Source organism: Symphalangus syndactylus, chromosome 1, assembly GCF_028878055.3.
Source record: "Symphalangus syndactylus isolate Jambi chromosome 1, NHGRI_mSymSyn1-v2.1_pri, whole genome shotgun sequence".
Taxonomy (NCBI): domain Eukaryota; kingdom Metazoa; phylum Chordata; class Mammalia; order Primates; family Hylobatidae; genus Symphalangus; species Symphalangus syndactylus.
The window spans coordinates 123807960-123831210 of NC_072423.2; the positions used below are offsets into that span (position 1 = coordinate 123807960).

The 23251-nt window shown below is 39.0% G+C and overlaps 1 protein-coding gene, 1 non-coding gene and 2 pseudogenes across 16 annotated transcripts in view; 2 read left to right on the top strand and 2 right to left on the bottom strand.

Moving 5' to 3' along the window:
* The window catches only part of LRRFIP2 (LRR binding FLII interacting protein 2), a 133126-nt gene that overhangs the window by 24456 nt on the left and 85419 nt on the right, over positions 1-23251 (top strand). For all 15 annotated transcript variants that reach the window (XM_055283380.2, XM_063612224.1, XM_063612248.1 and 12 more), the window contains one exon: positions 4379-4523. In XM_055283380.2, coding sequence (XP_055139355.1) covers positions 4434-4523 — 90 coding nt within the window. In that variant the 5' untranslated portion in view covers positions 4379-4433. The remainder of the gene's footprint in view (positions 1-4378; positions 4524-23251) is intronic.
* Positions 4852-13878, top strand: LOC129491293 (NEDD8-conjugating enzyme UBE2F-like; annotated as a pseudogene).
* Positions 16590-16693, bottom strand: LOC129461269 (U6 spliceosomal RNA). The gene has a single exon (XR_008650443.2). It is a non-coding gene; the product is annotated as a U6 spliceosomal RNA (small nuclear RNA).
* LOC129484836 (ubiquitin-conjugating enzyme E2 D3-like) lies at positions 21837-22366 on the bottom strand (annotated as a pseudogene).

Below are 23251 nucleotides of genomic sequence, written 5' to 3' on the forward strand. Positions count from 1 at the left end.
GATGGAGTGCAGTGATCGTGGCTCACTGCAGCCTCGACCTCCCAGGCTCAGTCAGTTCTTGCACCTCAGCCTCCCAAGTAGCTGGAACTACGGGCATGTGCCACCATGCCTGGCTAATTTTTTTTTAATTTTTCTAGAGACAGGGTTTTGCCATGTTGCCCAGGCTGGTCTCAAACTCCTATGCTCAAGCAGTTCTCCTGACTCAGCCTCCCAAAATGCTGGGATTATTAGACGTGAGCCACCACACCTGGTTTTAAAATGCATCTCTTTTTTCCTTAATGCTATTGAAATTTTAGAGAATTAAGAAAAAATGCATCCATAATCCTGTCTTCCTAAAAAAACCACTGTTAAACTATTGATATACTTCCAGCCAAATCTATTTTTATTCTCTAATTATTTTTATGTGTCTGGAATTAGAAAATGCTTACATTTTTGTCTCCTGCTTCTGTGAAATATCTTTCATTGCGTCCTTGGAAAGCTGACTGACAGACAAATATTGGATGATACCACAGTGCATTCACTAAATTGTCAATCTAGTCTGAAAAGGAACATTGTGTTGCATGTTGCTTATTTTTAGTGGGTGGCTGATATTTGTATACACCATTACCATTTTTTTTTTAAATTTTATTTTGGTCATGTGGCTCATGCCTGTAATCCTAGCACTTTGGAAGGCTGAGGCGGGTGGATTACCTGAGGTCACGAGTTTGAGACCAGCCTGGCCAACATGGTGAAACCCCGTCTCTACTAAAATTACAAAATTAGCCAGGTATGGTGGCACACACATGTAGTCCCAGCTACTCGGGAGGCTGAGACAGGAGAATCAGTTGAACCCGGGAGGCAAAGACTGCAGTAAGCCAAGATCGCGCCATTGCACTCCAGCCTGGGCAAGAAAGAGCAAGACTCCATCTCAAAAAAAAAACAAAAAAACTTATTTCAATAGTTTTTGGGGTACAGATGGTTTTTGGTTACATGGGAAAGTTCTTTAGTGGTGAATTCTGAGATTTTAGTGCACCTGTCACCCAAGCAGTTTATGCTGTACCCACTATGTAGTATTTTATTCCTTACCCGCCCCATCCTTTCCCCCACCACCCAGTCCCCAAAGTCTATTATATCATTCTTATGCCTTTGTGTCTGTATATTTTAGCTCCCAATTATAAGTGAGATCATATGTTACTTCACTTACAGTAATGGCCTCCAGCTCCATCCAAGTCACTGCAAGAGACATTATTTCATTCGTTTTTATGGCTGAGTAGTATTACATGGTGTATATATACCACATTTTCTTTATCTGCTTGTTGGTTGATGAACACTTGGGTTTTTTTCCGTATCTTTGCAATTGTGAATTGTTTTGCTATAAACGTGTGTGTATGTGTCTCTTTCATATAACTTCTTTTCCTTGGTAGAGACCTAGTAGTGGGATTGCTGGATCAAATGGTAGTTCTACTTTTAGTTCTTTAAGAAATCTTCGGGCCAGGCCTGGTGGCTCATGCCTATAATCCCAGCAATTTGGGAGGCCGAGGCGGGCAGATCACTTGAGGTCAGGAGTTCGAGACCAGCCTGGCCAACATGGCAAAACCCTGTCTCTACTAAAAATACATAAATTAGCTGGGCATGGTGGCGTACGCCTGTAGTTCCAGCTACTTGGAAAGCTGAGGCAGGAGAATTGCTTGAACCCGGGAGGCGGAGGTTGCAGTGAGCTGAGATTGTACCACCGCACTCTAGCCTGAGCGACAGAGCAAGACTCCATCTCAAAAAAAAAAAAAAATCTTCATATTGTTTTCCATAGTGGTTGTACTAGTTTAAAATTTCCACCAGCAATGTATATACTGTTACTATTAGGTAAGTGAATAATCTTTAAACTTATGCTGAAGATGATTAGAGACCTCTGAGAAAACTTTTCTGTCCTTATCAGGAGTTGTTCTGATTTTTATCTGGGATATATCAGCTGCTACATTAAGAAATACATTTTTTTCATGTTTCCTTTTTTTTTTTCTTTTGAGATGGAGTCTCACTCTGTTGCCCAGGCTGGAGTGCAGTGGTGTGATCTTGGTTCACTGCAATCTCCACCTCCTGGGTTCAAGCGATTCTCCTCTCTCAGCCTCCTGAGTAACTGAGATTACAGACATGTGCCACCTCGCCTGGCTAATTTTTGTATTTTTAGTAGAGATGGGGTTTCGCCATGTTGGCCAGACTGGTCTCGAACTCCTGATCTCCTGTGATTTGCCCACCTTGGCCTCCCAAAGTGTTGGTATTACAGGCATGAGCCACCGTGCCCCACTGGTGTTTCCATTTTTAAATGAGTTCTTAATAATCATATCCAGATATATCTTCTCTAGTGAAGTAAAAGTAATAAACCATCATCAGTCTTTATTCTGGTGGACAGAATAACAAGCTAGCTCTGATGAATGAGAAATGGTGTCAGATAATTTGGGAATGTCCTGAATCTTTATTGGAGAAAACTTTTTGGTGGAGTAGTTCTGCTTTATTTAGCCTGAATCAAGTAAATTCCAGTACATTAAAGTCACTTAGAATTTCAATATAGCCAATTGTGTTAGGAGAGACAGACTTGAGAATTCCTTTGTGATTCATACTATAATGAAATTTTGCTGGTTTATTTTGTTAAAGCAAGTCAAAATTTTTTTAAGTTAATGGAATATTTAGCTAAATGAGCTGTACTTCTTAGCAATGTGTATGGAAGAAAAGAGGTCATGAAATTTGGGTGGCATTCTTTCATGGTAATCTTTAATCTCAAATACCATGTGATAGAAAGGTTAGATGGTCTTTTTCATCCTTATTATTTAATTCTGGCGGATGGGTTTTTCTTCTTCCTTTTGTTAAAATAGGTCTAATAAGTAATAGTAACAGGTTCATAGATATAATCCTTTTTTTTAAATTTTGAGAAGGAGTTTCCCTCTTGTTGCCCAGGCTGGAGTGCAGTGGTGCAACCTTGGCTCACTGCAACCTCTGTCTCACAGGTTCAAGCGATTCTCCTGCCTCAGCCTTCCAAGTAGCTGAGATTACAGGCATGTGCCACCATGTCCTGCTAATTTTGTATTTTTAGTAGAGATGGGGTTTCATCATGTTGGTCAGGCTAGTCTTGAACTTCTGACCTCAGGTGATCCACCTGCTTTGGCCTTCCAAAGTGCTGGGATTACAGGCATGAGCCACTGCGACTGGCGATATATACTTAATCATTTGACTACATCAGTTTTCTTCATCACTGTACCTTTAGCACCTCCTATAGTACCTGGTAACAACAGACATTTAGGTATTTGTTACATGGACAGTTTTGGTTATTGTTAACTGCAGAATAATAAACCTTCATTTTTTCTTTTATATGGTTGTGGGTCTTTTTTGTCTGTTTGTTTTTGTTTTTTTTTTTGAGATGGAGTCTCTCTCTGTCACCCAGGCTGGAGTCCAGTGGCGTGATCTTGGCTCACTGCAACCTCCGCCTCCTGGGTTTAGGTGATTCTTGTGCCTCAGCCACCGGAGTAGCTGGGATTATAGGTATGCGCCACCATGCCCGGGTAATTTTTGTATTTTTAGTAGAGATGGGGTTTTACCATGTTGGCCAGGCTGGTCTGGAACTCCTGGCCTCAAGTGATCTGCCCACCTCAGCCTCCCCAAGTGCGGGGATTACAGGTGAGAGCCACCGTGCCTGATGTTGTCATGGTTTAATTGGAATTTTTCTTAAATTACACTAAAAAGCAAAGTTACTTTTGTAACTATAAGGCTTAGTAGTAAAACCTCTTGAACATTTGCTTCTAAAAGTTTAGGCTGAATAACTTCTGAAATGTTTTTCATTCTGGGATGGAAATTGGTTTTAGAAATAACTATAGTGATTTTATTATTTATTTATTTATTTATTTTGAGACAGAGTCGTCTCACTCTCTCTCCCAAGCTGGAGTGCAGTGGCGCAATCTCAGCTCACTACAACCTCCGCCTCCTAGGTTCAAGTGATTTTCCTGCCTCAGCCTCTCGAGTAGCTGAGATTACAGACGTGCACCACCCTGCTCGGCTAATTTTTGTATTTTTGGTAGAGACAGGGTTTCACCATGTTGGCCAGGCTGCCCAGCTATAGTAATTTTAAATGGTTAAGTAGAATTTCTGCTGATGGCAGCTTTCTGAGGCTAATATTATAATACACTCTCACAGGTTGCCTTGGGTAGCATAGTGAAAAGAGTTAGGAGTTTTAGTAATTAGTATAAAATTAAATATTCTAAAATTTATTGGAATAATTTGGTAGTGGGAAGAGGCATTTGGTGACGAATTTCTCTAAGAAGAAATATAATTTCTCTGTTAAAAGTGAATATATAAATGAGCATGAAAATGGCACAAAGAGAAATACCTTAAATTATTATGTTTTTGTTTATTTCAGCGCTAAAAACACAGTTAAATCACTTTCAAAGTTAAGAGATTATTAAGAACACAAGATGGGGACTCCTGGTTCTGGAAGGAAAAGAACACCTGTGAAAGACCGATTTTCTGCAGAAGATGAAGCTTTGAGTAACATTGCTAGAGAGGTATGTTTGGTAAATCCCCTGTCAACACTGAGTTGCACAGATGTATTGTAAAAATGCTGATTTGACAGAGATATAGACGTTTTTACTCATTGATCTAGTTTCAGATGTTTATTATGAGCAAGATGTTATAGCTAGTCTCTAAAATAGTGTATTAGGATAAAATATAATTGGATATTATCAACAGAAATCAAATATAGAGATGAATCTCTGAACAACACATTTTATTTGAGACAATAGAATTGTAATTTGGGCATACACACAGACTGCATTGGCCTTTGGTATGTCCAAAGAACAAAGAAAAGATTGAGGTTTTTATTAGAGAAATGTTATGCATTGTTTTGAAAGAAAACACATTGGCACTAGTGAAGTTTTTGGGAGCTGGCGTGCCCTGATTTGTGAGTGACTGTGGTAGGTAAAACTAGTCTTAGAGTTAGTTACAGCAGTTCGTTTTTCGCAGCTACTAGGTAAAACTGATCTTAAGGTTATAGCAGGTCATTTCAGCAGCTGGCTTGCCAGATAACCCCTGGGCAGGTGCTTGTGCCCTAAGTGCTTTTTTTTTTCCTTTTCTTCCCCCCTCGTCTCATGACTCTAATTTAATTGGGTATGACAAGATGATTCCAATTTATATAATCAATTTTCACAATATCCAATGCATCCAAAATTAATTTTTGTTTATATTTTTCTGGGTTACTTGAGTTCCATGTACTTGTTATAATGTATTGAAATTTATAATTAATCTTTTGAATGTAAACTTAGGATAATTAGAATGTTGAAGATATGATGACTATATTATAGAAATACTCATTGGGCTGTGCAGTTAATATGCTTCAGACGTGATGTGTAAATGTTGATGGAAACAATATTTCATGTCTGTTCAGATTCAGTGTTTTATTTTTTGAAACATTGCAGTGGAATTTTTGTGTTTAATTCTTTTAGCTGGTAACAGAACTTCTGGGGCAATTTTGTTTCAGTTTGTTGTAACTCAGAAAAAAGAAAAAAGGAAGGGGTGTCACCTATTGAATCACTGGCAACATTTCCTGCTGTATATTGGAAATTTAAGATGACTGCCAGCTGGGATTTCTTAGTCAATTGCCAAGTTTGTTTCAGACTCTTATCTGCAACTGCAGACTGACCATAAACTAACATGGTATAAGAGTTGCTTAGAGCATCATTAAGAACATCATTAAATTGTATTCTTTTGGTGAGAATTATTACCATATCACTTCCTCTTTGTTATTAGTAAAAAACTTATTTAGAAATGGTGTATTTCCTTTTGACACATTACACACTCTTTTGATCCAGCTCATTGTTATGATTTTCCTTTTGGAAGTTGCTCGGTTAGCTTTTGAATTAGAAGTCAAATGCTGTAGGACGCTATTTGTAGCAAAGGAAAGTTACTACCTAAAACCTGATAAGAAATTGTGATAGTACTATAACAAAAATACATTAAAAATCAATGAGAGCTTTTGGGTTGATTCCATGTCTTTGCTGTTGTGAATAGTGCTCCAGTGAACATACATGTGCAGGTATTTTTATAATAGGATTTATATTCCTTCAAGTAATGGAATTCTTGGGTCAAATGGTATTTCTGGTTCTAGGTCTTTGAGGAATCACCACACTGTCTTCTACAATGGTTGAACTAATTTACATTCTCACCAACAGTGTAGAAGTGTTCCTGTTTCTCCACAGCCTCGTCAGCATCTGTTGTTTCTTGACTTTTTAATAATCGCCATTCTGACTGGCGTGAGATGGTTTCTCATTGTGGTTTTGATTTGCATTTCTCTAATGATCAGTGATGTTGAGCTTTTTTTCATGTTTGTTGGCTGCATACATTGCTTCTTTTGAGAAGTGTCTGTTCATGTCCTTTGCCCACTTTTTAATGGAGTTTTTTTTTCTTGTAAATTTGTTTAAGTTCCTTGTAGATTCTGGATATTAGACCTTTGTCAAATGGATAGATTGCAAAAATTTTCTCCCATTTTGTAGCTTGTCTGTTCACTCTGATGATAGTTTCTTTTGCATTACAGAAGCTCTTTAGTTTAATTAGATCCCATTTGTCAATTCTTACTTTTGTTGTGATTGCTTTTGATCATGAAATTTTTTGCCTGTGCTTATGTCCTTAATGGCATTGCCTAGATTTTCTTACAGGGTTTTTATAGTTTTGGGTTACATTTGAGTTACATCAACCCAAATGCCCATCAATGATAGACTGGATAAAGAAAATGTGGTACATATACACCACGGAATATTGTGCAGCCATAAAAAGGAACTATATCATATCCTTTGAAGGGACATAGATGGAGCTGGAGCCATTATCCTCAACAGAATAACACAGGAACAGAAAACTGAACACCACATGTTCTCACTTATAAGTGGAGCTGAACAATGAGAACACATGGACACAGGAAGGGGAACAACACACACTGGGGCCTGTGGAGAGGGAGCGCAGTGGGGTGAGGGAGAGCATCAGAATAAATAGCTAATGCATGTGGGGCTTAATACCTAGGTGATGGTTTGATAGGTACAGCAAACCATCATGACACATGTTTACCTATGTAACAAACCTGCAGGTCCTGCACATGTATCCCAGAACTTAAAAATCAATGAGATATTTTTCAGTTAAAAGATATTTAAAAATGAAAACGTAGATACTAGTTTGCAGTGAGTGATCTTAATTAACTGTTTGCCCAAATGAAGCATTTTGGAAGCAACATAATTGTAGTTGAAAATTGAAACTACCCAGAATGTTTCCTTTCAAAATTAGAGGGATTTACCCAGATTTCTATAAGGGAGGAAAACACCACCACCTTCTAGTCTCCTTTTGTGTTGTCACTAAGTATTTGAACTTTTTTTTTTTTAATGTGATGCTTTCTTTAAAAAATTGTATAGGATTCTAGCATCCAGCACTTGTTGAGTGCTTACTATGTGGCAAACACTATTCTAAGCATTTTACATGCATTAATTCATTTAATCCTTATGAAATCTGCAATCAGTTTTTTTGTCTGCATTTTGAAGATGTGGAAACCATTGCACAGAAAAGTTAAGTAACTTCCCCAAGGTTACGTAGCTAGGAAATAGTAGAGCCTGGATTCAGACTCTTAAGCTTGGCTCCAGAGTCTGTGCATTTAACCTCTTACTATGCCAGATTGTTTCTCAATCAGTCTTCTCTAATTCCACCATTAATAGCTTGTTTTTTGTTTTTCAGTAACTTTTCATGATGTTGAAAGCAGTTTCACATCTTGATTCTCACAAAAGTCTTGAGCTAAGTAGGATAGATATTATTACTAGCCATGTTTACAGCTGAGGAAACAAATGATGTTCAGATAACTCTCTAAAATGTACCAGAAGCAAGGCTAACATTCACCCATTTGAAGTCATTTTTCATGTTCCAGGAGAGGTGGGCTTTGGAGACTTACAACTGTGACTTTGAATTCTGGTTATACTAGTTGCTGGTTGAATAATTTTGTTAGGTAACTTCTCTAGACTTCAGTTTCCTCGTCTGTAAAATGGGAATAATATTATTTTCCTGTCTCATGGAGTTGTGATGGTTAGAGGAGATAAGGCATGTGAACCTTTAGAACAGTGTTAGGCTTCAGTAGGCTATTTGTTGCTTATTAAAAAGCAGAAATTGGGCTGGGCATGGCTGCTCACGCCTGTAATCCCAGCACTTTGGGAGGCCGAAGCGGGTGGATCACGAGGTCAGGAGTTCAAGACTAACCTGGCCAACATGGTGAAACCTCGTCTCTACTAAAAATACAAAAATTAGCTGGGCGTGGGGGTGGGCGCCTGTAATCCCAGATACTCGGGAGCCTGAGGCAGAGAATTGCTTGAACCCACAAGGCGGACATTGCAGTGAGCCAAGATTGCACCACTGCATTCCAGCCTGGGCGACAGAGCAAGACTCCGTCTCAAAACAAAAAACAAAAAAGCAGAAATTGAAAATGATAATAGAAGACTGGTAGAAAGGTAAAATGGACTCTTTTTGTAAAAGAAACTTATTAAGATAAGTTTTCTATAACATGACTGATCATCAATCTCCCAGGGAGCTTTGTCAGTGTACAGATTCCCAAGCTATACCCCATACTTAGTAAATCTGAATCTATGGGGGTTGAGCCCAGAAATCTGTATTGATTGATTGATTGAAGGAGATGAGGTCTTGCTATGTTGTTCAGCTGGGACTTGAACTCCTGGTCTCAAGTCCCTGCCTCAGCCTCCTGAGTAGCTGGGGCTACAGGTTCACACCACTGCACCCAGGCAGAAATTTGTATTTAAATTCTCTCTCTCTCTCTCTCTCTTTCTCTCTCTCTGCCCCCCACCCCCACTCCTTCCTATGAGATTCTGATGGCTGATGGCCAGCCAAGTTTGGGGACCATGAACCAAAATATACAGATGATTCTATCCTGAATGGTCAGTTTTTAATACTTCCAGGTTATTTTCCTTCCTTTATGTGATTATTTTGTTATGAAATAACTGAGTTTAATAGTTTTTCTATTAGAATGTATACTGTAATAATAAAATTATTACTATAAAAGGATGTAAAAAACAATAATTCTAGTTTTTATTTCTATCTTCAGAGCTCTGGTCATGCATATGGCAACTTTAGTAACAAGATAAAAAGACTCAAGTTTAATTTGAAACCTGAAAGGACCAGTTTTCATTGTTAAGGTTCAAGATTTTATTTGCATGATGAGTGTCTAATATGTGATACAGTAGTTTTAAAACTTTAGAGGAAATATGTTTAGCTGTTTTTTTTTTTTTTTTTTTTTAGAGAGAGAGTCTCACTCTGTCGCCCAGGCTGGAGTGCAGTGGCACCATCTCGGCTCACTGCAACTTCCGTCTCCCAGGTTCAAGTGATTCTTCTGCCTCAGCTTCCCAAGTAGCTGGGATTACAGGCATGTGCCACCACACCCAACTAATTTTTGTAGTTTTAGTAGAGACAGGGTTTCACCATTTTGGTCTGGCTGGTCTCGAACTTCTGACCTCAAGTGATCTGCCCGCATCGGCCTACAGGCATGAGCTACCATGCGCAGCCACAAGAATGTTGCTGATTTTTGTCCCTGATGATCTGAGATTTTTTTTCTGGGTCTAAAATTCTGTAATTTCTTCCAAAGTCCAGAACCGAAAGAAAATTGATGTCCATATGCATAGTTCTCTTAAATCGAGAGAATGAATGTCAGACATAGAAACTGATTATCTTTTCTAGATTAGAGGATAGGATCCTGATGAGGAAGTCATAAGTGACTTCCCCAAGGTTACATAGGTAAGAAATAGCAGAGCTTGGATTCAAACTCGTGAAGGTTGGCTCCAGATTCTGTACATTGAACCTCTTACTATGATTAATAATTATTTAATAATTATTATTTTTAATTGAGACAGGGTCTTGCTATGTTGCCCAGGCTGGTCTCGAACTCCTGAGCTCATTCAGGATAGGATCATAAGAATTGGAGTCTAATAAAGAGTGTCCAGAGATTTTTGTGTTGAGCAGAATTTACACGTAAACATATTTGGTTTAGCTGAGTGTGGTGACATGTGCCTGCAGTCCCAGGTACTCAACAGGCTGAGGTAGGATTGCTTGAGCCCAGGAGTTCAAGGCTTCAGTGAGCTATGATCCTGCCACTGCACTCCTGCTTGGGTAACAGAGTGAGACCCCACCTCTAAAAATAAAAAATATGGTGTGTAAATTTACTTGTAAGAGGTAAGAAAGGAAGCTCCATGGCTGTTTCACATTTGTGTCTGCTAGAACATTTGGATTTTTTTTTTTTTTTTTGAAACACAGTCTCGCTCTGTCGCCCGGGCTGGAGTGCAGTAGCGTGACCTCAGCTCATTGCAACCTCTTCCTCTCAGGTTCAAGTGATTCTTCTGCCTCAGTCTCCTGAGAAGCTGGGATCACAGGTACATGCCACCACACCCAGCTGATTTTTGTATTTTTAGTAGAGATGGGGTTTCACCATGTTGGCCAGGCTGGTCTTGAACTCTTGACCGTAGGTGATCCCCCGCGTCGGCCTCCCAAAATGCTGGGATTACAGGCATGAGCCACTGAGCCCAGCCCGGTTTTCTTTTTTTAAAGTGTACAATTCAGTGATATTATCCCATGTGTTTGGTTCACATTATTCTGTGTAAATTGGATTTGTCTGAAAAGAAACTCCACAGGCGGCAGAATTACTCTTATTTAAAATACTCATGTTCTAAGTGGTGGTACACAAAAATTCACAGAAGATTATGAAATGACTGGGCACAGTGGTGCATACCTGTAGTTCCAGCTACTTGGGAGGCTGAGGTGAGAGGATTGCTTAAGTGCAAGAGTTCGAGACTAGCCTCAGCAACATAGCAAGACCCTGTCTCTTAAAAAAGAAAGGATATTATGAAATATGAGTTTTTTAAATTATAAAATGTGAATGTTTTTCTGTCCATTTCTACCCAGTTAAAAAATAATTCTCCTCCTTTGTGCTTATTGTTTTTATTAGACAAATTCTTTGAAAGAGCAAATCTAAGTCGTGGTTTTAGTCATTTAGGATTCCTTCGGGTGGTGTCAGTGCGTGAATTCAGCCAATTCTATTTGTTTATTTGTTACTATTATTATTAATAATAATAGAGACAGAGTCTTGCTGTGTTGCCCAGGCTGGTCTCAAACTCCTGAGCTCAAAAGATCCTTCTGCCTCGGCTTCCCAAAGTGCTGGGATTACAGGCCCTCAGCCAATTTTCTTTGAGGGCAGACTTAGTGTTTTCTCCATTTACACACTGGAACTAAGGCAAAAGAGGAGGGTGCGGGATGTGATTGGGGTAGCACTTTGCTTGCACTTTTTCCCTACTTCTAGAGCCTGGTCCTGGACACTTTTTGTGTGGACAGCCAGTGTTACTCTCAGCATCTCACTGTCCCTTGATTTGTTCCTCTTACTGGAATTAAGGGAAGATTATTGAGCCTTAAAACTTAGTTTTGTCTTAGTGTGACTGAAAAGTATTGGTGTAACTTTCATTGTCATAATCTTTGCTATTCCTGTGACTTACAGGGATTTGGAGAAAAAAATTCAGATAGCACAATATCATTAACTTAAATTCGAAGACAGTACTAGTAACACCTTTTTTTCCCCCTCTCACAAGTATTTATGTTAGTCCCCAAATTAGTATTTTTGGTTAAATATATCATTGCAGATCCAAAGTTTTACTTTTTGTATACTGTTTATTGGGTTGTATAAAGTCCTCTCTCATTCCAAAAGAATATTTTTGCTGTCAAAAGGTCTCTGAGTAAATGGAAGATATAGTTGTTTGACATCAGAAAAAGATGAGTTAAAATTCCTAGAGTTTATCTATTACATGTTGGTGTTTATGCTCAGAAAAATTTAAATATTTGTCCTCAACTACCAAAAACTTAAAGTGGTTAAACATAATCATGTTGTAAGATTTAATTAAAATTTTTTGTACTAAAGGGAAGTTGCTAGGAAATAGAGCAGTAATTTTTGTTAATTTGGAAACCATGGCAACACAGTAAATATTATGTCTCTTAATTTGTCTTTCAGTGTTTTTTTGACATGAGTGTCATGGAAGAGTAAACAAAATTAAACACGGTGAACTCTGAGTCTTTGCTACCTGAGTTAGTCATTTTCTTTGAATGTTTTACTTTCTCAAATTTTATATTTCAAATTTCTTGAAATTAAAGCATAGTCTGTAAAGGCCCAAATTATACATTATCTCTCTTTTGTCCATGCCAGTTGCATAGGTTTTATATTATGGACATATGTATGGCTGGCAATTCCAGACCTCATTGGCTCAGTTCGGTGCATTTCTGTCAGATTATGAATTGTAAATTTGCCTCCTTTAAAATAGCAGTTTCAGTACCATCAACACTGTGACACAAAAGTTTTAAAGCTAGAGGATTTTCTTCTTTTAAAGTCATTTGAGTGTGTTTTCATGTACTACTGTAGTATTTTGTTTTGTTTTGTTTTTGAGATGAGGTCTTGCTAGGTTGCCCAAGCTGGACTCGAATTCCTAGGCTCAAATGATTCTCCCACCTTGTCTCCCGAGTAGCTGGGATTACAGGCACCACTACCATGCCTGGCTTGTTTTTGAAAAACATTAAATACAGAAAGATTTTGGCAATAATATAAGTATCCATCAGTTCAGCACCCAGCATTAACAAATGTTAACATGTTGTCACAGTTGTTTCAGATCTTTTCTTTAAAATGTTAGGAAGAAAGGAAGGGAGAAAGAGATATAAACCAAGTTTAAGGTCCTTTATTTCATTCCCCAGACCTATCCCTCTCCTTCCTCCTATTAAGGAATCAGTGTGATAAAATAAAAATGTGTCCTTCCTGTTCATGTATTAAAAGTTCTAATAACTTCTGGTCCTGCCACCTGGAGCCAATGTAGCTATGAGGGGCCGTGTCTTGCCACCACTGCCCAGGCCAGGCATGGTGTTGGGCGCCAGGCCTTCCTCACCTGTCTTGGGGTGCCCAGGGTAAAGGCAGGAGTAACGTTGACACCTGTAAGCAAACTGAAGTGCAGTGCGATGACAGTCTCAAAGGGTCTGGGACGTCAGCCATAGCATCCAGCCCTACTCAGAGGGTTCTGTGAGAGATAAGTTGATTGTTAAAGAGATTGCAGAGCTTGAGCTTATTTACCTTGTACATGTCAAGTGTATTTCCTGTTCTAAAAAGCTTCATTGCTTTCTGCTGACTGTAACCCCAGACGAGGGTTACTACTAGGGTGGAAAATTTCAGCTCGAAACTGGACTTCCTGATGCATACAACGTGGTGCCTTCCAAAGTGAAATGCCTGACCAGGATCTGGTACCCTAACATCACAGAGATGGGGGAAGTATGTCTAAAGTTTACTGAGGACATTCGTTTGACAGCACTGGCAAGACTCCCACGAGAACATTAAAGGATGTTATTTGGAGATTAAATTATTTGTTTACTAATCTTATGAATTTTGATGATCCACTGAATGTTGAAGCTGCAAAACATCATTTGTGGGACAAGGAGGACTTCTTGAATAAAGTCTGACTACATCGAGTGTTAATGCCAGATGATAAAAGGAGAAGATTACAGGCCCGTGGACTATGTGTTAAAGTTTGTCTCTAATGTGAAAAAGCAGCAAGAGGCATTGCCTTCTCTCTCCTGTCCCCTGACTCTCCCTCTCATTCCCCTGGATTGTCCCAGTCCTGTGACCATGTTGTCCTGAAGAAGACCATCTTCATGACTGCCCATTGTAGGTGGAGAATTCAACATGAAGACAGCAAGAAAACGTATTTAGGTTTCTAAAGAGTTATCTGCTTGTCTTATGTTTTAGGCTGTTCTTGCATTGCTATAAATACCCAAGACTGGGTGATTTATAAAGAAAAGAGGTGTAATTGGCTTATCGTTCTGCAGGCTGTACAAGCATGGCACTGGCATCTACTTGGCTTCTGGGGAGGCCTCAGGGAGCTTTTACTCATAGTGGAAGGTGAAGCAGGAGCAGGCACATCATGTGGCGAGAGTGGAAATGAGAGTGCAAGGGGGACAGCCAGATCTCATGAGAACTTACTGTTGTGTTGAAAGCACCACACCGTGAGGGATCCACCCCGATGACCCAAATACCTCCCACCAGGACTCACCTCCAACACTGGGGATTACATCTCAACACGATATTTGGAAGAGACGTCTAAACTATATCACCTTAACATGTTTACTTTTTTGAACTCATACTGTTTAGGCTGTTGGTGATACTCTTGAGAAGTTGTAATGAACTCAAAATTGAGGCTGGAGCTTTCTTATTCTTTTCCCCAACAAAATTGGTTTTCTCCCGAAGTGATGCTCATGATGTGTTCAGTGTAACTTGCAGATTGGAATAAGAAACCTGTTATAAATTGTGATTGTATACAAATGCCCTTAGTATCCTCTGTGAATGTTGGCCCTATCTACATGTGAAGTTTCCCAGAATGCATAAAGTCTTTCACTGGAGACATTTTTATTGAAATGCATATTTTATTTAAGTATATTTTGGACCAATTAAATTAAATTTTTACAATGTAATGCTTTATTTTTTGTGTTCTCATTTTGTATTTTATATTTTCATTGTATAGGGCAAAGATGTTGGGTTGGCCGAGCATGGTGGCTCACGCTTGTAATCCTAGCACTTTGGGAGGCTGAGGTGGGTGGATTGTGTCAGCCCCGGAGTTGAGACCAGCTGGGGTAACATGGTGAAACCCTGTCTCTACAAAAAATACAAAAATTAGCCAGGCATGGTGACATGTGCCTGTAGTTCCAGCTACTCAGGAGGTTGAGGTGGGAGGATTGCCTGAGCCCAGGGAGGTCGAGGCTGTGATGAGCCGTGATCACGCCCTGGGCAACAGAGTGAGACCCTGTCTCAAAAGAAAAAAAAAAGTAGGAAAAATGTTGGGTCAACCACCTGTTGAAGAGAAATACAAAGAAACTATGAAAGACATTATTCATTTTGTCCAAATGCAACGAGAATGTGGCTCTGAAAAGTCATCTCTTGCTCTCAGGTCCACATGTGGCAAGGACATTTTGGAGCTCTTTGAAACTAGATCTGGATGATAAAAATAAAAACAAACAAACAAAAAGGCAGTAAGCCCATTCTCACATGCTGCCCAGAGGAAACTGGCTGGAGCTGGGACCTGCTGGAGTTGATGTTCTTGCAGTGGTCATATGATCGTGAGCCAGTAGCTACTTAGAGTGCCAAACCCTGGCTATCCTGAGGGACAGGAGAGATAACCTCAGGAATCAGCCCAAACAATGTCTGATGCTACTGAGACTGTACCTGTGGCCGCCTTCTGCATTTGCTTTGACTCTGGGCCCTGCCTGGGGATAAGCCTCTTAGGCCTTAGAGGACCAGGATTCAGCAGCAGCATATGCCAGACTTGGCCAGATTAACAGACATTGGAGGAAGAGCCCAGAAGAAAGACAGGTGGATTTACTCCAGCTTTTAAACATTTGAACCAATGAAATCAAATGCGAAATAAATGTTTGGTTTCAAAAAAAAGTTTTAATATGTATCACCATAAACAGCCTTGTTTAATGGGTTTTTGTATATTGCCTTCTAAGAGCTTTATAGACACAGGGGTGTAAAACAGCTAGCAGTATGGTGGGAAACTGCCAGAATAGTAAGCAGTTCAGTATAGCTGGAGAGGAGCTAGGGAATGGGAGGAGGTGATGTTAGGGAGGAAATAGGGACCAATCATGAAAGGATTTGTGTGCTGAAGAATTTACATTTGATTTTCAAAGCTGTGGGGAGCCATTAAAGGCTAAATCCTTTTTCAGATTTGAATTACAGTATAATTGCTTTAGCCACCCAGTGGAGAGTGAGTGGTAGAAGGTAGAGGGCAGAAAACAGGAAGCTGTTATAGTTTTCCATTTATTTTTTGAAACAGGGTCTCGCTCTGTTGCCCAGGCTATAGTGCAGTGGTGCAATCTTAGCTCACTGCAACCTCCGCTTCCTGGGTTCTGGGACTACAGGCACGTACCACGACACCCAGCTAATTTTTGTATTTTTTGTAGAGATGGGGTTCTGCTTTGTTGCCCAGGCTGGTCACGAAGCTGTTGTAGTTATCTTAGTGAAAGATGGTGAGAAGCTAAAATAAGACAATGACAATGGGAATACAGAGGAAGGTCTGGTTAGAAGAAATAGTAAAGAGAATCTTGATGGGAGCAAAGTAGTTGAGACTTAGCAACTGAATATGGAGGGAGGATAGAAAAGAGGAAGGACCCTTATGATGAGTCTTTGTTTCATATTTTGGATAGTGGGGTAGTTGATGGGGAATATTAAAAAGAAGAGGAAGATTAAGGGAATGATTATAAATTAAATTAGGGTTGTACTGAGTCTGAGGTTCTAGTGGGAGAGCCTCAATTTTTTTTTTGGAGACAGAGTCTCATTCTGTTGCCCAGGTTAGAGCACTGTGGCATGATCTTGCGCTACCATGCCCGGCTAATTTTTGTTTTTAGTAGAGGCGGGGTTTTCCCATGTTGCCCAGGCTGACCTTGAACTCCTGAGCTCAAGTGATCTGCCCGCCTCTCAAAGTGCTAGGACTACAGGCATGAGCCACTGTGTCTGGCCTAAATAAATAAATAAATAAATAAATAAATAAAGATGCTTCACAAATTTGTATATCATCCTTGCACAGAGGCCATGCTAATCTCTGTATCTTTCCAATTTTAGTATATGTGTTGCCATAGCGAGCACAGCCTCAATTTTTAATAGCCAATTGGATCAGGATTGTGGGAGAAAATTCTATCTTGGGCATAGAGATTTACAGACTAACAGTATGACCCAGGAGAGAATATAGAGTGAAAAGAGCAAGTGCTGAAGCTTGAAAGCTTTGGTTATATTAACATTTAAGATGCTAGCAGGGAAAAATGTGCTTATGAAGGATTCTGAAGGAGAGCGATGAGAGAATAAAGAGGAAAACTAGGAGACACTAGTATTGGAGAAAGCTAAGAGATGAGAGTTTTAAGAAAGAATGTGTGTTTAGTGATATTGGAAGTCCAGAAAAGACAGATGAGATAAGAATAGAAAAGTTCTATTGGGTTTGGTAGTTAGAGGTCATTAGTGACTTTTGTGATGAGCAATTTCAATAAGGTAATGTGAGCAGAAGCCAGATTTCAGTCATTTGAAGAGAGTGAGAAGTGAGGAGGGAGGTGTGAGAAAGCTTAGCTGTGAAGAGAAGATAGGGTAGAATTGGACCAGGGTGAGATTTTTTGCTTGCCTTTTAAAGATCAGAGAGACTTTAAACTTAGTTATAATGAAGAGAGTGAACCAATAGAAGTAGAGAGCAAAGATCCAGAAGAGAGATCAGATAGTTGGGACAAAGTCCTGGGGAGGACATCATAAAATGGAGGGTGTGTATGTGTGTGAGTGTGTGTGATGGGACTTGGAAGGGTTTGACTTTCAACAGAAGAGACAGCTCTTCAGTAGAACCACAGGGAAAGTAATAAAGAAGGGAAGACTGGGAAGGCTGTTAGTGGCTTTGGAGGGTGTGAAGGGAATGCCTTCTTCCAACCTTAAAATGCCTTCTGTAATGAAAACATTGGCACAGGAGGGGAAATACTAAAAGTATCAGAACTGGAATAATGAAAGAAGTGCTGAACTGATAAGGTCTTGCAGAGAAACTTTTTCCATGGACTATTCAGATCATTTACATTATATATCTTGGAAATACCTTCCTGTTTTGTTGTTGTTTTTTAAATAGGCTACACATTGATTGGTACCCATTTCGTTTTTAAAAACCTTGTATGGTTCATTGTGCAGATTCTCTCCTTCATGTGATTTCGCTTTCTGAGGTTTCAGTTACTTACGTTTGACCACAGTTTGAAAATATTAAATGGAAAATTTCAGAAATAAACAGTTTGTTTATTTTTGTTTAAATTGTGCACTGTTCTGAGTAGCATGATGAAATCTCGCATCATCCTGCACAGAACATGAATCATCCCTTTGTCTAGTGTATCTACACGGTATACGCTACCTGCTAGATAGTCTCACAGGAGCTGGCTCTGTTATCAGGTTGACTGTCATGGTATCACATTGTTTGTGTTTGAGTAACCTTTAGTTTATTTAATAATGACCCCAAAGAGTAAGAGTGATTCTGGCAGTTTGGATACACCAAAGAGAAGCCATAAAGTTATTTCTTTAAGTGAAAAGGTGATAGTTCTCAACTTAGTAAGGAAAAAAATTGTATGCTGAGGTTGCTAAGATCTGTGGTACGAACACATCTTCTATTCATGAAATTGTGAAGAAGAAAAGAAAAATCTGTGTTAGTTGTCCTACTGCATCTCAGACCACAGAAGTTATAGCCAGTGTGTGTGATAAGCATATTATGATGGAAAAGACTAGATTTCTGAGTGGAAGACATGAACAGAAACATGTTCTGATTGATGACCGTGGGATAGAGTTTGGTACTATCTGCAGTTTCAGGCATCTACGGGGGGACTTGGAACTTACTTGGATAAGGGGGATCTACTGTATACTTAAAGTACCTACATCCTGAAGAAATACACTTATTTGTGGTTCATTAGATACAGTACTTAAATATACATACCCTTTTCCTCCTCCCAGATAGTAGTCTCAAGTGAAATTCAATTTATGGATTATATTTTAGGGAAACAGCACTGCCTAGCCCATTGAATAGGTTCCTCCTACTTGTAGACCCATTGGATGGATGGAAATTTAGAATACGATTGATTGGCCTCACATGAGTCTCTGATTTGGAATGCCACCATTCCAATGCCACCATTTGGAATGCCACAACAAGTTTATTTTAGCCTGTTCCCCTCTGTTTATTTAACTGAAGCAGTAACAAAATCCAAATTTAAATATCAGAAAGTTTAGGAATGCTTTGGGTATTGGGCATCATAGAATATAGCTAATCACGTTTTACTTTGAGACATTTTTACCTCGCTTGTTCCTTGTTTCAGGTAAATTAATTCCGCAATGGAATAGTAAGGATGGGGATAGAGTTGAGATGGAGAAACTGAAGTTAGAATTAGAAAACTTGATGTATTGTAAGTGAAAGTACTAAGAGCCTATTTAGAAGTAGAGGGAGTCTGTTGGAGTAGATGGAGAGGATGGATTCAAGGGATATTGTAAAGGAAGATTTGTTAAGGAAGTAGGAGGTCCTCAGACCTTGGGTTTGAACAAGAGTGACAAGGTTCCATTTCTGGAGACTGGAAAATAAGGAAGCAAAGCCTGTTGACTGGGGGAAAATGAGATTGATTTTATTCACTCTGGTTTTGGTGCTGACAAGATAGATGTTAGAAATGTAAGTTTTTATTTTGGTAGAGAAGTCAGAGCTTGAGATGCTAGATTTGAGTCATTCTCATTGGCGGGTAATTGAAACTGGAGTAAAAAATGAGAGTAAAGGCTGTGTACAGTAAAAGGAGATTATCTACATTTGATTATTAGATACTGTGTATGGTAAAAGGAGAAGATTATCTACATATCTAGTTCTCTATTCAGAGAACTAGAATGGTATTATTTCATAGAAAAGAGAGAATCTGTGCTAAGTTGAAAATCCTAGGATAATTATCCAAAGTAAGCTTTTATGATTTGTCTAAGGATGTGCAATTATACTTGGACTATAAAGATGTAAGTTGGTGGCAATGTGGTTAAGAGTGTGAACTGAAGTAAGATTCTTAGGATGTAGATCTCAACTCCAGTATTTGCTTGTCTGGGGAAGGCAAGTTACTTAACCCTTCTGTACTTCAAGGGGTTATTTTGTGGAAGAAAAGAAAATAAGGCCAGGTGTGGTGGCTCACACCTATAGTCCCATCACTTTGGGAGGCCGAGGCAGGCAGATTGCTTGAGTCCAGGAGTTTGAGACCAGCCTGGGCAACATGGTGAAACCTTGTCTCTACAAAAACAAAAACAAAAATTGTTTGGATGTGGTGGTGCATGCCTATAGTCTCATCTAGTCAGGAGGCTGAGATGGGAAGATCACTTGACCCTGGGAGGTGAAGGCTGCAGTGAGCCAAGATCATGCCACTGCACTCTAGCTTGGGTGCCAGAGTGAGAGCCTGTCCCCGCCCCCCACCCCCCCAAAAAAAGAAAGAAAATAAGGATCTATCCTTGCTAAGTAAGTGGTCAAACCATGGTAGATATATTATCTGGATAGTTTGGGTTTTCTATTGTGAGGTGATTTTTCAGATAATTTAGTTTAATTTTATAAGTATCAAGAGCAAAGGTAAGATTTAATACAGTTGTAATTGGATCTTGATATATTACTTAATCATTATTTCCCAAACTGTGTTTCTTGGAGCATGACTCTTGAAGTGTCATTTAGGGTTTATTTAGTAATGTGGTCAAGTCTGAGAAATACTATATATTCTGTCCTCTTCTTTGAGATTCATAATGCATATTATTAAGGACTCTGATTTTAAAAAAAGTTTAACTTATCATTTTCCAAACTTGTTATTAATAACTTATAAGCTCCTGTTTATCCCATTTTATGTTAAATTTTATATATTAGAATTTTATATATTTTAGTATTTATTTAGCTTAGGCATTTTTGATGCATTCAGTCTCTTCTATTTAAAAAATTTAAATTGAGGTATAATTCACATACCATCAAAACCATTCGCCATTTAAAAATATTCAGTGGTTTTTAATATATTCACAAATATGTGCAACTATCACCTGCCTAATTACATAACATTTCATCAGCCCAAAAAGAAACCTCATACCACTTAGCAGTCACTCCTCATCTTCCCCTTCCCCAGCCCCTGGCAACCAGTAATCTAGTTTCTGTCTTTATGTTTTTGCCTATTCTGGACATTTCGTATAAATAGAATCATGCAATATGTGACCTTTTGTGTCTGGCTTCTTTGACTTAGCAAAATGTTTTCAAGGTTCATTCATGTTATACCCTGTATCAGTGCTCCATTTCTTTTTAAGGCTGAATAATATTCCATTGTATGGATAATCTTGCTGGTTTATTCATTCATCAGTTGGTGGATATTTGGGTTATTTCTACTTTTTGGCTATTGAGAATAATGCTGCTATGAACATTCATTTACAGGTTTTTGTGTGGATATATGTTCTCATTTCTCTTAGGTACATATTTAGAGGTGGATGGATGGTATCACTATGTTTAACTTTTGAGGAACTGCCTCAGCAGTTCACACAGCAGTTGTGCCATTTTACATTTACCCCTGTAGTATATGAGGGTTCTGATTTTTCCACATCCTTGCCAATTTTAATTATTTTCAGTTGAAAAACATTTTTTATTATAGCCATCCTAGTGGATATCAAGTATCTCAATATGGTTTTAATTTACATTTCTTTAATGACTAATGATGTTGAGCATCTTTTTATGTACTTATTGGTCATTTTTATATCTTCTTTGGAGAAATGTCTATTTAAATCCTTTGCTCATTTTAAAATTATTCGTGTTTTTATTGTATCTCATCTACTTTTCTCATATTCCAAGAGAACATAATACAAAATTCTGATGGTAAAGGAAGTATCTAATGTAGAAATACATAAACCATAGTACATGTTTAGTTCTCTTTTCCAGGAAGTTCTTTTTTTTTTTTTTTTTTTTTTTTGAGACCGAGTCTTGCTCTGTTGCCCAGGCTGGAGTGCAGTGGCATAATCTTGGCTCACTGCAGCCTCCGCCTCCTGGGTCAAGCGATTCTCCTTCCTCAGGCTCGCGAGTAGCTGGGATTACAGGTGCACGCCACCATGCTCAGCTAATTTGTGTATTTTTAGTAGAGACGGGGTTTCACCATATTGGCCAGGCTGGTCTTGAACTCCTGACCTAGTGATCAGCCTGCCTTGGCCTCCCAAAGTACTAGGATTACAGGTGTGAGCCACTGCGCCCAGACTTTTTTTTTTTAAACAGTAATTTAAAGTTTATTCCAGCTATAATGCAGGTTATTCTGACTTTAAGGTAGCATCATATGGCATTCTTCTGAGTCCATTCCCAAGATATTCTATTGTACTTTTATGTCTGTCTATTTTATGGATCCATGTGCTCTCTGGCACTAGGGGGTCATCTGGGTTTGGATCACATAGTAATGAACAAATGGATAAAAGAACTTTAGAAATAGTTTTAAAGCAGGCAACCACTGTGATCTTAGAATATCGAGACAAATGCTGCCATTACTGTTAATATTTGGATGATGAATCCTTGTTGCACATGCAACCTTAGGTAGTTTGAAGGAGTAGTCTGTAGGAAAATGAATTGTCAAAAAGAATACACCGCTTTGATATGGGCTGTCATTAGGTCCCATAATTGTGGCTTGCCAATGAAACATACCATCCCCAACTGGACCTGCAGAACATTGTGCTGGAGGGTCATGGGCCAAATCACTAAGTTCCTTATTAATCTGTCTTAGTGCCATATTATGTGCTTGTCATCTGGCTCCTCACTCTCTCAGTATGTGCTCAAAAGTCTGGCCAAAACTCTTGGTTATCCCGGAGGTGGGAAAGCATTGTCTCGTCTCACACCGGCTCTGCCAGACACAAGCTCTTGGTATTGTGGAGACGACTCTTATGACAACTTCGTGGCTGGCTAACTGGAGCTGTAGCTCTGCAATGACTTAAGAGCAGTTTTTTGCGCTCTTCCAGATGGGGTTCCAACCCCAAATCCACAAATTCTTGCGAGATGCAATGAGGTACCAGCTCGAACTGGAGCAGGCCACCGCCAGGCCGAGAAGTTCTTTCTTAGTGCCCATTATATGATTCCTAATTATTCATTGAGTGATACAGTGAATATTCTACAAATTTAAAAGTTCTATGAGTTTAAATACAACCTGATGCATTTGTTCTGGGAGTGATTAAAGCCCATGATTTTCACTGTCTTTTTTTACTTTTTTTTTTTTTTTTTGAGACGGAGTCTTGCTCTGCTGCCCAGGCTGGAGTGCAGTGGTGCCATCTCGGCTTACTGCAACGTTCGTCTCCCAGATTCAAGTGATTCTTCTGCCTCAGCCTCCCAAGTAGCTGGGAATACAGGAACGCGCTACTATGCCTGGCTAATTTTTGTATTTTTAGTAGAGATGGGGTTTCACCGTATTGGCCAGGCTGGTGTTGAACTCCTGAATTTTTCTGAATTTTTATATTAACTTTATTATAACAGTTGGGGTCATATCAGCCTAAAGACTCTAAAAGTATTTAAATAATTTAGGCTTCTGAATACTTCTAATTTATATCTTATTCTGACTTTTAAATTAGCCAACTTCTTTTGGTAAAATATATGTAACATGAAGTTTATCATGGTAACTATATTTAAGTGCATAGTTTAGTGGC